The following is a 12045-nucleotide window of genomic DNA, read 5'->3' as shown; positions in this document are numbered from 1 at the left end:
TATAGAGTAAGAGGTGTGGAATGATAGATGAGGCTGGGCAACCCAGACTGCGTGTGCCACGCTAAGGTTTCTCTGTACCATGCTAAGGACTTAAAGTTGTGTCCTATCTGGACTTTGTGAAACTGCAGGACAGGTGACCCAATTTCTTCAATAACTAAATCACAAGGAAAATAATAGGAGGAAGGGAATGTAAGTTTAAAGACAGTTAAAAGACATAGCAACCAGTTGAAATGTATGGACATGTGTAAGACAGCTAAGGAAATGTGAAGAATGTCTACATGTTTGATTATTGTTAACTCTTTAAAGTGTGATATTAATGGCATTGTGAGTATTTTTAAAAGAGTTCTTTATGTTTTGGAGATAGAAATTGAAATATTTATGGATGAAATGCTACATCTAGGATTTACTTCAGAATAATTGGGTGTGGTGGGGGTGGTGGCTGGTAGGGAAATAGACCAAGGTGTGCGTAAAATGAGATGGACCACGTGTTTATAATTGTTGAGGCTGGGTGATGGATACAGAGAGTTTAGTATAATATTCTTTCTAGTTTTGAATAGATGTAAATTTTTGAAATTTTCTATAAGAAAAAACTAAAAATTATAACCAATTAAAAATTTTGTGTGCATAACAATAATCTGGGAAAATTGTTTAAAGTACAGATTTCAGGACCTGCACCCTTGAGTTGGACTGGGTAAAGCCCAGAACTCTGCATTTGTAGCAAGCACCAAATGTTGAATAACAGTGCTTTAAGGGGGTGGAAGGTCACTGAGTTGTGAGTAGGCAAGCGACAGGAGCAAATCCATGTATTTAAACACACTGAAGGCAGAGTGGATGATGAAGTGGAGGGGAGACTAGTGGCAGCTGTAGTGATCCCAGAAAGAGAGAGCCGTGGGTGTGACCCGAGTGGCGGATTGCAGATAAGCGGGAGGAGGCAGACACAGGAGACACTTATGGGGAGGAATTGGCAAAGCCAGGTGATTAACTGGAGTTGAGAGATAAAGAACAGTAAGCATTTCACAGACTTCTGATTAGGCTACTAGGTAGGTAGGAGTCTGTTCTCCAAGTACAGGAACAGGGGAGGAGGACTTTTTGTTTTTGTTTTTATTGGACAGACTGTGATGTGTGGGTGGTTGTGGTAGGTGAAGTCAGCAGGATAAGGCTACTCAGTTGTGTATTTAGCTCCTTTACAAACAGAATTGGGGAAGGTTGTTGAACAAGATGAATGTTAAGAGAGGAATTGCCTGCATATTCCTGCTACTACTTTAACCATAGAGCCTTCAAATCCCTTTTCTTGCATTTCCACGCCTGTGAGACTGAAGTAGAAACGGCCGTGGCAGCTTACAGTAGTCAGCTGTGTCCGCAGCAGCCTTGGGGGTAGAAAACCAGGCAAGGACGTTCCTCTTTTTCCTCTTTGCAGAATTGGTCTTCAGGGGTCTTTTGTTTTCTTCCCTCTCCCTCCTTCTGCAACCCTAGAGTGGAGAGTTCTGAGGAGCCTGTATATGAGAGTCTAGAAGAATTCCACGTCTTTGTCCTTGCCCATGTGCTTAGGAGGCCCATAGTCGTTGTGGCGGACACCATGCTGAGGGACTCCGGGGGAGAAGGTGAGTCAGTCAGCGCTCACTGCACCCTGAGCACCCACTGTTTGCGGAGTCTTGGGCTCAGCACTGGGAGGAGCGCTGGAAGGAGGGTGTATAGACCCTTCGGGAGAACACAAGGTGTAAATTAGAACAGCACAAAATTGTCCAGAGATTCAAGTTGGGGTTAACCGATGAGGCTTTTTAAGAAACAATTCTTAAGCAGGGTTGGAAGGAAAGGGGGGACTCAGTTGGTAGAGTGGGGCAGAGAGATTGCCCATTAGGCAAGAACATAGCCTTAATGATAATCTTTGTGGTTTCCTGCAGCATTTGCTCCCATTCCCTTTGGGGGCATCTATCTGCCCTTGGAGGTCCCAGCCAGCCAGTGTCACCGCTCCCCTCTGGTGCTTGCCTACGATCAGGCCCACTTTTCTGCACTTGTGTCCATGGAGCAGAAGGAGAATGGCAAGGAACAAGGTGCCAGATGTCATGTCTGTGTCTCGGGCGTGTTGTGATTTGCTTTATTTCATGGGGAAAAACTGAAGTGCGAGAGAACGTAGGAGGAAAGAATTAAATGATGTGCATGCCGAGGCAGTGCCTATTGATACTATTCTACAGTACTAAACTATAAGATATGCCAGGGTTTAAAATTAAAAAAAAAAAAAAAATGGTTTGGGGAAAACCACAGTGGCCTATATTCCCTGCTCTCTGTTCTGAAGTAAAGAGCTTACATATTAAGGCCATAGAACCTTCCAGGTGATGCTCTGCTGTATTTGTCTTACTGACTTTCAATTCCCTGAATCCACATTAACTGGCAAGAATATCATGGGTGTTCGTTGACTGGTGGGGGGTCATGGAGATTAGTGGCCTAAATTGTATGCTGGGAAGTAAGAGAAAACCAGCCTGTAAGTTTTTAATGCTGGGATAATTCGCATGTAAGACCCGAGAAGTGACTAGTTCTCACGACATACCTGTGGTACGAGTGAGCCTTTTTCAGTGAAGTCAGTGTGCGTTCACTCGCCTGCTTCTCCCTTTGAAGAGACTACTTGATGACGTATTTTTCCCTCTCCCAGCTGTGATCCCACTTACAGATTCAGAACATAAGCTGCTGCCCCTGCACTTTGCTGTGGACCCTGGAAAGAGCTGGGAATGGGGCAAAGATGACAGTGACAATGTCCGATTGGCCAGGTGAGGCAGGCCTAGCCATTCCATGTGCTTCATAAGTGCGATCTCACACATTCAGCGTCGTCTCCTGGGGACTTTGCCTCAGCTCAGAGGCAAGCCAGTCACATCCTAGCTCCCGTGTCTTCGGGAAGATGCACAGGTGGAAGGAGGGGTGGCTGCCAGGACTCCTGCAGCACGCACCTGCTTTTTCTCCCTGTGAAAGATGGGACTCCTGGGCGCTCAGCTTGTTCTTTCCTTACAGTAGAGAGTGTTCTTACACTCATACCTCCCAGAATCCCCAAAGCAGGGATCAGAAAATCAGGGTGCTCAGTTCACAGTTGTCCCAGATCAAGTGAGAGGGGTTTTAAATAGCTGACCAAAATAATTTGCTCTGGATTTTTGCCTTTCTGGAATTTAAACAGCAGGAAACATTGACCCCCAGCCCTTGCCCTGCCTCCCAAAAGCTGGTTTAGGCTTCCTGCTTCCCACCGCAGCACCCTGTGAGGCGGGTATGAACGTAAACGGTCCTCTTTATCTCTAACCCAGAGCCGCCTCCTTCAGGCTCCTGAAACTGAGACCCAGACGAGAGGGTTTGATTGAAAAACCCAGCGTTTATAACTTTTTAAGTAAATTCTCACCTAACTTTCAAAAGCTCCTTCTAAATAATATTTATAACGGTGATAACAATGGCCACTATTTAGTAAGAATTTCCTGTTTATTAGACACTGTGCTGTGTGCCCTCTCTAAGTGCTATTTTAATCTTCATAACAAACCTACAGGATGTATTATTATCTGTACCCATTACTGACTCCGTCTGAGTTTCAGAAAGGCTGAAGTGACTTGCTCAAGGTCATCAAGCTTAGGAACTGGTGGAGCTATAGTGCAAACCTAACCCTGAGTCCTAAGCCATGTGGCCCTCATCCACCCTCCCTCCCAAATGACAACACTGCTTTGCTTTTTAAAGGTCACAGTACATTTCTAATTCCCTTTTTCTCCTTTTTTCAGTGTAATTCTGTCCCTAGAGGTCAAATTGCATCTGTTGCACAGCTACATGAATGTGAAGTGGATCCCGGTGTCCTCGGATGCACAGGTGAGGATGTCATTGCACCCTTGTCGGTCCTCATTGTTAGTGATGGAGAACAAGGAGATCTGGTGCTTCTCTCCTTCTGAGTCTCTCCTGAGTGGTGGCTTATGATTCAAGATTAGCAATAACTGGACAATGTCAGATAAGTTTCCAAAGTCCTTTTCTCCTGCCTTTCTACCCATTAGTGCCCCATTTCACTTCAGCCAAGCTCTGCTTTCTGATACGAAAACAATTTCTTCAAGAAAATTTTTCTTGACTTTTTGGTGAACTTGAGGTCGTCATTACTTTGTCTCGAGCTGTCTATACATAGGCCTCTGTGTTGGCACCAGAGGAGACAGAACAGCTTCAGGAGCCCCCGATCAGTAGGTTCTGAGGACGCCATTAGTTTGCATAGAACAGGAACTAAGGCAAGGAAGGGCAAATTGATGGACTCCCATGCTGATGTCTTAACAGTTGAGGGGCTCCGTTGCTGAGGGATTGGAGTGGTTTGGTTGAGGTTAGTCAAGACTTAATCCTGAGTGTGATTTTGGGAAGAATTTGGCTTAGAGAAATTTATAATGAAAGAAGTCATTGCAGTGGGCGAGACAGAAGCTGAATGTTAGATACATCTTTCCCTTGTCCACGGGAGAGTGACTGGAGCTGAGGAAGGACGGTGCCCTCGTGGGTGGCCCTTCTCTGTCAGGACAGCAGCCCTTCCCTGAAAATACTCAGTCACTCCAAGGATGGATTCCTAGGGGCATTACCACCCTCTTCCACGTGGCTAATGGCTATAGCAATGGCTACAGAGAGCCTTATGAGCCAGATGGTGATCTAGGGGTCCCTGGGGACCTCCCCCAACTCAGCCCAGTGGGATAACGGACAACCCTGTTTTTGTCTCTTCCAGGCTCCCCTGGCCCAACCTGAGTCTCCTACGGCCTCAGCTGGAGATGAGCCCCGGTCCACTCCTGAGTCTGGGGAATCAGACAAGGAGTCGGTTGGCAGCAGTTCTACCAGCAATGAGGGCAGCAAGCGGAAAGAGAAGTCAAAACGAGATCGGGAGAAGGACAAGAAGAGGGCCGATTCAGTGGCTAACAAACTGGGCAGCTTTGGCAAAACCTTGGGCAGCAAGCTCAAGAAGAACATGGGAGGCCTGATGCACAGCAAAGGCTCCAAGCCTGGAGGGATGGGGACAGGGTCTGGGGTGAGCAGTGGCACTGAGACACTGGAGAAGAAAAAGAAAAATTCGCTGAAGAGCTGGAAGGGTGGCAAAGAGGAGGCCGCGGGGGATGGGCCTGTGTCCGAGAAGCCCACGGTGGAGGCCGTGGGTAATGGAGGAAGCAAGTATAGCCAGGAGGTGATGCAGAGCCTGAGCATCATGAGGATTGCAATGCAAGGGGAGGGGAAGTTCATTTTTGTTGGAACCCTGAAGATGGGTCACCGTCACCAGTATCAGGAGGAGATGATCCAGCGCTACCTTTCTGATGCTGAGGAGAGATTCCTGGCAGAGCAGAAACAGAAGGAGGCAGAGAGGAAGATCATGAATGGAGGGGTGGGGAGTGGGCCTCCTCCGGCCAAAAAACAAGAGCCAGATGGCGGGGAGGAGCTGCTGACAGCCCCCCAGACAGAGTCCAAGGCGATGTCGTTCTCTACTGGCTACCCTGGGGGCTATACAATCCCTCGGCCTTCTGGGGGTGGAGTTCACTGCCAGGAACCCCGGAGGCAGTTGGCAGGGGGTCCGTGTGGGGGGGCCCTTCCACCGTATGCCACCTTCCCTAGACAGTGCCCTCCTGGGCGACCCTACCCCCACCAGGACAGCAGCCTTTCTCTGGAGCCAGGCAGTCACTCCAAGGATGGAGTTCACAGGGGCGCATTGTTACCACCCCACTTCCGCGTGGCTGATTCCTACAGCAACGGCTACCGAGAGCCCCCTGAGCCAGATGGATGGGCTGGAGGGCCCAGGGGGCTTCCCCCAACCCAGACCAAATGCAAACAACCGAACTGCAGCTTCTATGGACACCCCGAGACAAACAACTTCTGCTCCTGCTGTTACAGGGAAGAACTGAGGAGGAGAGAACGGGAACCGGGTGGGGAGCTACTGGTGCACAGGTTCTGAGGCGGGGACCTTGGAGGGCAAGGGGGCTAAACAAAGAAAGTTCAGCTCAGCTAATTGGCTCATCAGGACCCAGCCCCCCATGTTGATGGGGCAACTGCAGTGATACTCATGGGAGCCTGGCTGGAAACTTCAGTGCGTGTGCTGGAGGGCTGCTGGGCCCGCAGGAGCGGGTGGGGCTGGACAGCACCTCCGGGGCTGTGCTCGTCCTTTGCAGCCCTTGACTTGATGGGACTGAAGAGGTACAAGGGGGAAAGGTGGTGATTCTGTCTCCCAGCCCCGTGGGTCCATCCCAGGACCTGAGGGACCTCAGGCAGCTTTGGTGTGTGGGGGTTGGGAAGTAGCAGACGTCTGGGAAAGGAACAGGCAAAGGTGGTCCTCAGTCAATAAAGGGAAAACACAGACCAAAGTTCTTTCAGGTTGGAAAAAAGCACATGGTGGTGGAGTTGGGGGTGTGGAGAGAAACTGGGAAATTAGACAAATTTGCTATTGACTTGAATTAAGATGAAAATTAAGGTTGGATCAAGTCTCCTGAAGGATCTGGAAAGACAAGGCAGTCGTGTGCTTATGGGTGCCCATTAGGAGGGAGTTTAAGTCGGTTTATTGAGATGGGAAAGGGAAGAACTTAAAAGGGGAATCCTTTTCCTCTTAAGTTTTATTTCCTTCTAAACACCCTCTGTCATCTGTTCTAGATCAAGAGGAGATTGCCGATTGCCCCCTCTTCTCCTTGTCCTTTTCGAGGGCTGAGCTCAGCTAAGTTAAGAAGGTTGTGTGGTTTTTTTTTAAAAAGACTTTTCATTTTATTTTATAAAAAGAAAGTTCCCTCTGGGGAAGGGAAGAGAGTGATGAGAAGAGCAGCTGTGTGTGTTGAATTTTCTCCAGGTGAATTGGTGCGGAGATGACCTTTTTTTAACTACTTAGCAATAACCACATACTGGGGGTTGAGCACGCCTTGGGACGGGTGGGAGGAGGGCAGACCTTTGGCCAGACTGTTTCAAACCAAATCAAAAACTTAAGTAGAGCACTACCATCCTCTGCTGCTGCATTTCTGTAGAAAGCAACTTATTTTTTGACTTTTTTTAAAGGAAAACAAGACCCCAGCAAGCAAAAACTTTTAAAAATAATTCCCCCCCCCCTATTTAAGTGATTCTTTGTCCTTCCTCTCTACTTTTAGAGAATGAACTTAACACCCTGGCTTTTTTGTTAAGCCATAGCTGACCTTAATCTGTGGTTAGTTTATTAAAATAATAAAAAAAATACTTTGTAAGAAGAGATATTTTTGATAATAGGACTGATGTTGAAACATGGGGTAGGGGTTGGGGCAATTTATAAAAAGGTAGAGAAGTCTGTTTTAGTGAACTATAACCACAGATCACAGATTGCTCCCAATGAGCGGATCTGCCTTTGGATTTCCCCCCTTCCCTGACCCAACTGTTTTCCCCAGGGGGTGGGAGTGGACCTGTGGACACGGTGGGGGGAGCTCCTTTGCATTTTGCACAAAGCACAAGTCTGGACAGCCTACGCTCTGGCCAGCATCATTTTTAAGAGCTTTAAACCAGAGGACCTATCCTGGGCCAATTTTCCTTTCTTTTTTCCCCTGGGGGAAAAAAAATAAACTATGCAATTGTATACACTCCTGGGTACATACAAAGACGGGGAGTAAGTGTACTTAAGTGTCCAGGTGTTAACCGGGGCTATTTTTCTGTATTTGGAGGTATGTACTCATAGCCCACCCCGTGGAATGTAATCCTCACATTTGATCTAAGGCGGATACAGGCTGTGGGGGTGTGGTGGGGGGACCCCTGTTTGCCATATGTTGCTTCTGCCCAATCAGTAAAATGGTCATCTTGCTCCCCCCTTGGTAACAAAGCCACCAAGACACTCCTTTTTATTGGAACTGCTCACATTTTAGAAAGGTTCCTCCTCAACAAACTTGAAAGTCACTTATTTTCCAAATCTGATAGTCTGTTGATTTAATCATTTCCTATGCCTGGGAATTCTTAAGCTTGTATTTGATAATAGACTGGTTTTAAGGAAGCAATGAAGTCAAAGTAGTCAGGTTCCAAAGGCAGGTGTGTGTGTATGCTGGGCAGCGCTGGGATTAGGTGACGAGCACTCCTCTCAGGTACAAAGCTCAAGAGGGTACCGAAAAAACGCAGCAATCAAGATAATGTTTTAATGTAATATTTTTAAAAATTAATGCAAAAAACCGCATAATGAACAAAACATCAAAATCTTAAAGATAGGATTCAACAGGATTAGGATTAAGGTAAGGGCAGTGAGGCTGAGTTGAGCAAGTGTGGGGTTGAATCCTGTCTGTATTTAAAATTGTGATACTTTGTTCACTGTGGTTTTTTCACATTAGTTTTGATTTTCAGAAGATACTGCATTAAGATAGTATCTTGGTTACTGGGTTTTGGGCACCATTTAAATTTTGTGCTCCAAATGAGTGCCTTCCTCACCTCACCCTGTTTCCGGGGTTAGAACAACACTAGTGAGACCACCACTTCTTGGGCTTCCATCCCCTGATCTGCACCCAAACAACAGGTGGCTCGAACTCACACCTCGAATTTACACAGCTCACCTAGCTTTCTCATAGGCACCCATCTATACCACAGGGTTCTGGCCTGGACCAAGAAGCATGGAAACAGACCAGGGGTTCCCCCAGAGAATAGGACAGGAAAGTGTTAGATTCTCCACTGGACTGCTGTGTTTGGATTTGCTCTGTTAGTTCTAGATAATACTTTTGTTTTTAAAAACAGGACAGATGAACAAAAATGGAAACGTTGTGTCATGTTTGGTTTTTGTTTTGATTTATAAATTAACCAATCCCAATTTCTTCTGACTTCTTTTTTCAAATAAAGATGGAAATTCTGGGCGGCAGCCTAGGGGCAAGTATGGTAAAATACGGCTTTATTTAGGCCCTATAGCTTTTTATTAAGAAATAAATTAATATTTTTCTTAATTTGAGAAGGCAACTATTTATTCAGGCATTCAAAAAGCTCTCCACTCTAGGGAGGCGGGACCCTGATTCAATGGATGTTTTTCTATAGGGATGACTAAGGTTTGTTTTGCTTTATTCTTTGAAGAGCGTTGTGTGGGATGGGGGTGGTGGGTGAGGAAATAGTGCCTGGGAAATGAAGTTGGGTTGGTGTGTGGTATTTTGGGAAGGTGAGGGGGTGGAAGAGGCAAGCCCATGCAACTGCTGTGCTGGGAGAGGGCAAGAGCGGTACACGGTGTGCACGCAGCATGAGCAAAACTGCTAGTTATGGAGGGGTCCATGGGCGGAAGGGGGAGGCAGACCCTGCAGCCCAGCTGAGGGGAGATGCTGTCTCTCAGGCTTAAATAAGTGCACTTAGTTCCTTTAATCCAGGGCATTGGGGCACCTACTGAGGTTTTTATTGGAGAGGGGAGATTTTCCCCTTTTTGATTTAAGACTGCTACTCCCTCATTCACCCCAGTCCTGATGGAACAAGTATTCTGCAAGCCTCCAAAATCCTCCTTTTATGCTGGTTTTGTTGAAGGTTACAAGATTTAAAAGTTTTTCCCTCATACATACTGGATTCTGTCATCAAAATAAAAGATTATATATATATATATTTTTTTTTTATTAAGATTCAATCTCTGTAGAGTGGGGATGGTGTTAAGCACAGCGCTGTATGGCCTGGAGGGAAGCACCCTCCCTCTTCTGTTGGCCCAGTTTCTTAGGCAAAACTAAAGCTCACAGACCAATAAAACAAAAATGAGCAATGACTTCGTGTTGTGTATTTGGGAGGTGATGCTGAGTGACTTCAGAGAACCTGACTTTCACCACTGTTGAACCTTTCTGGACAACCACAGGTCCAAGGTTCCAGTCACGCTTTTCCTTTCCCCGTAAAGGAGCTTGAGATGATTGTCCCCGAGCTACCCAGACACATAGCCACAGGTGAGAAGGTGGAATTAGAAGCCCCTTCCTGGCCTGGAATCATCTGCACTTCAGATTTTTTTAGTGTCCTGTTCCCTCCAGGCCCTTCAGCTGTAGATCAGTGAGTCACGCAGGCACTCTGTCTCTCACTTTGTAGATACCCAGTCTGCAAGTCGCAGGTGGTTTTGTCCCATGTACTTAAGTTGATTAACAAAGTATTATTAAGTCTCCCATGTAGATGCTTTCCATGGCACCTCGTCACTGGCCTCACGGGTAAAGGCCGGTAGGAACGGAAGCTGGCTGACTAGCAGAGTGGACAGGAGTGGGGGTGGGGAGGACTTTGGCCTTTTTCTGGGCTTATAAGGATCTGTGACTCATCTTCTGAGTCACTCAGCTCCTCCAGCTGCCCCTCCCTGCAGCCTTCACTCTTGGCACAAATCTGCAACCAGATCAGGATTCTGAAAATGGAAAAATCTGATACAGCCCCTTGCCTTTCCACCGGCCCTGTCATCCACTGAGCCTCCACTGGGTGCGTGTGGGAGCGGGTCCTGCCGTTACCTCTCAGCTGCTGCCCCCACGGCATTCCTGTTTGGGTACTAATCCATTTTTTTTTTTTTTTTTGCCTCTGACTTTTCCCCCAATCTCCTGATGTTTTACTCTGTATTCCTCTGCTGTTCCTTACCTCAAAGTATTTACAGAATGAGGCTCTTGAATGAAGGGTGGTGGGAAGACGAAAGTGGACAGTGAAATTTTAAATTTGTGGTACACACCTCTTCTACTGCGGCAGACCTTGGGGAGTATTTTCTTCCTCAGAAACCGAGGCCCGTAGAAGGCAGGTGGGGTTGGCAGTGCTTAGTAGCTATTAGGACCTCGAGAATCAGGAGAATCAGGCTCATGGGCCAGCCACCTTTTTGTAGCAGGTGTGTGCTCTTTGTTCCAGATTGACTCCCTGTCTCACAATATGTATTTTCACTATTTCCACAGTTGCAGCCCAAACAGGGAACTTTTAAAGCTGAGGCCGGAAGGGTGTGTGTGCTGGGGGTTGGAGGGAATAAAGTGACACTTTGGAAAACTGGGGCCCCACCTAAGGATTGCTGCCTCTGTACAGACTCAAAATCAATAAAACAGCAGCTCGTTAACTCTTTGTATTTTATTTCCTGCCTTTTTCATATCTAAATATAGATTTTGCCTTGCTTTCCTCCCCCAGGCCCCTTCCCCTGCAGTTCCTTTACTTCTCTCCTGGTGCCCTCCCCCCACCATTGCTTCTTGGGCTGCAAGGGGGAGGGAGGAGGAATGGGACTGTTCAACAGCAGAGGTTTCCAGCCCTCAGCTTTCAGAGTCCTGAGCGTGAATTATTAATTTGGAGATCTGGTGTCTGGGTTGGAGGGAGGAGTCGTATACCTGGAGTGGGCTCCGGTTTCTAGTTGGTCGGCGGGGGCTGGAGCGGGGTGTGTGTGTGATGGGTTAAGCGGTGGCATCTTTTCCTTGGGCCTTCCACCCCCACCCCAGAACTTGTGCATAAACAGACTCTTAACTTGGGTCTGCCTCCTGGAGAGATGTTAGTTTCTCACTTTTCCACTGCACCCTGCACACAAGGTATGTTTCATGCTCTCTGGAGAAGGATGTACACAGACACTAACTGGACCCCCTCCCCAGCTCTTGGGTCTCCCCAGGCAAAACTCCTCTGAGGTCTAATTTCCATTTACTGCTCAACCCCTTTTGTAAGGTCTGTCAGCGGAGGCTGTATGGAGGCCTGAACTGCTTTTGCGTCCCTCCCACTTCCTCCACCGCCCGCCCCTTTTGAGATATTAAAAAACCAAGCTTCCCGGGAAAGCCACTCGGGATAGTCTTAGAGAAGTGGCCTGAATTATTCCGATTTAATACTCGGTATCGCTGCTCCCCTCAAACAGTCTCCAATATTCATGAACCGGAAGAGCAGGGAGCAGGGTAAAAATTTGAATCTGGGCTATTTCTTTCCCCAGTTTTCCAGTTTTTTTCCTAGCCTTTCCCAGGCTCCTCCACTTCCTCTCTACTTTCCCCAAATGGTGTGTGTATTCCTTTAAGGGGCTGGGCATCTCCCCCCGTCTCCGGAGTCGACTGAAGTTTCCGAGGAGCCTCCTCTAGCTGGGCTGGACACACCTTTCAAAGACCCCAAATCGTGCTCCGTGCACCTCAAACGCTCCTTTTCCCTGAGCGTCCCCCAACCCCGCCCCTGACTTCCCTCCTCTCA

At 47.5% G+C, this 12045-nt stretch overlaps 1 protein-coding gene across 4 annotated transcripts in view; it reads left to right on the top strand.

Annotated features, from left to right (window-relative positions):
• OTUD7B (OTU deubiquitinase 7B) overlaps window positions 1-8166 on the top strand; it is a 52659-nt gene extending 44493 nt beyond the window's left edge. For all 4 annotated transcript variants that reach the window (XM_054575168.1, XM_054575194.1, XM_054575174.1 and 1 more), the window contains 5 exons: window positions 1474-1601; window positions 1902-2051; window positions 2648-2762; window positions 3744-3828; window positions 4706-8166. In XM_054575168.1, coding sequence (XP_054431143.1) covers window positions 1474-1601; window positions 1902-2051; window positions 2648-2762; window positions 3744-3828; window positions 4706-5914 — 1687 coding nt within the window. In that variant the 3' untranslated portion in view covers window positions 5915-8166. The remainder of the gene's footprint in view (window positions 1-1473; window positions 1602-1901; window positions 2052-2647; window positions 2763-3743; window positions 3829-4705) is intronic.
• Window positions 8167-12045: the final 3879 nt, after the last annotated feature.

Source organism: Pteronotus mesoamericanus, unplaced genomic scaffold (assembly GCF_021234165.1).
Source record: "Pteronotus mesoamericanus isolate MK-2021 breed Mesoamerican mustached bat unplaced genomic scaffold, CSHL_Meso_final contig_1108, whole genome shotgun sequence".
Lineage (NCBI taxonomy): Eukaryota > Metazoa > Chordata > Mammalia > Chiroptera > Mormoopidae > Pteronotus > Pteronotus mesoamericanus.
Note: the sequence above shows the minus strand (reverse complement) of the source record. Positions and strands in the feature narration are given on the sequence as shown.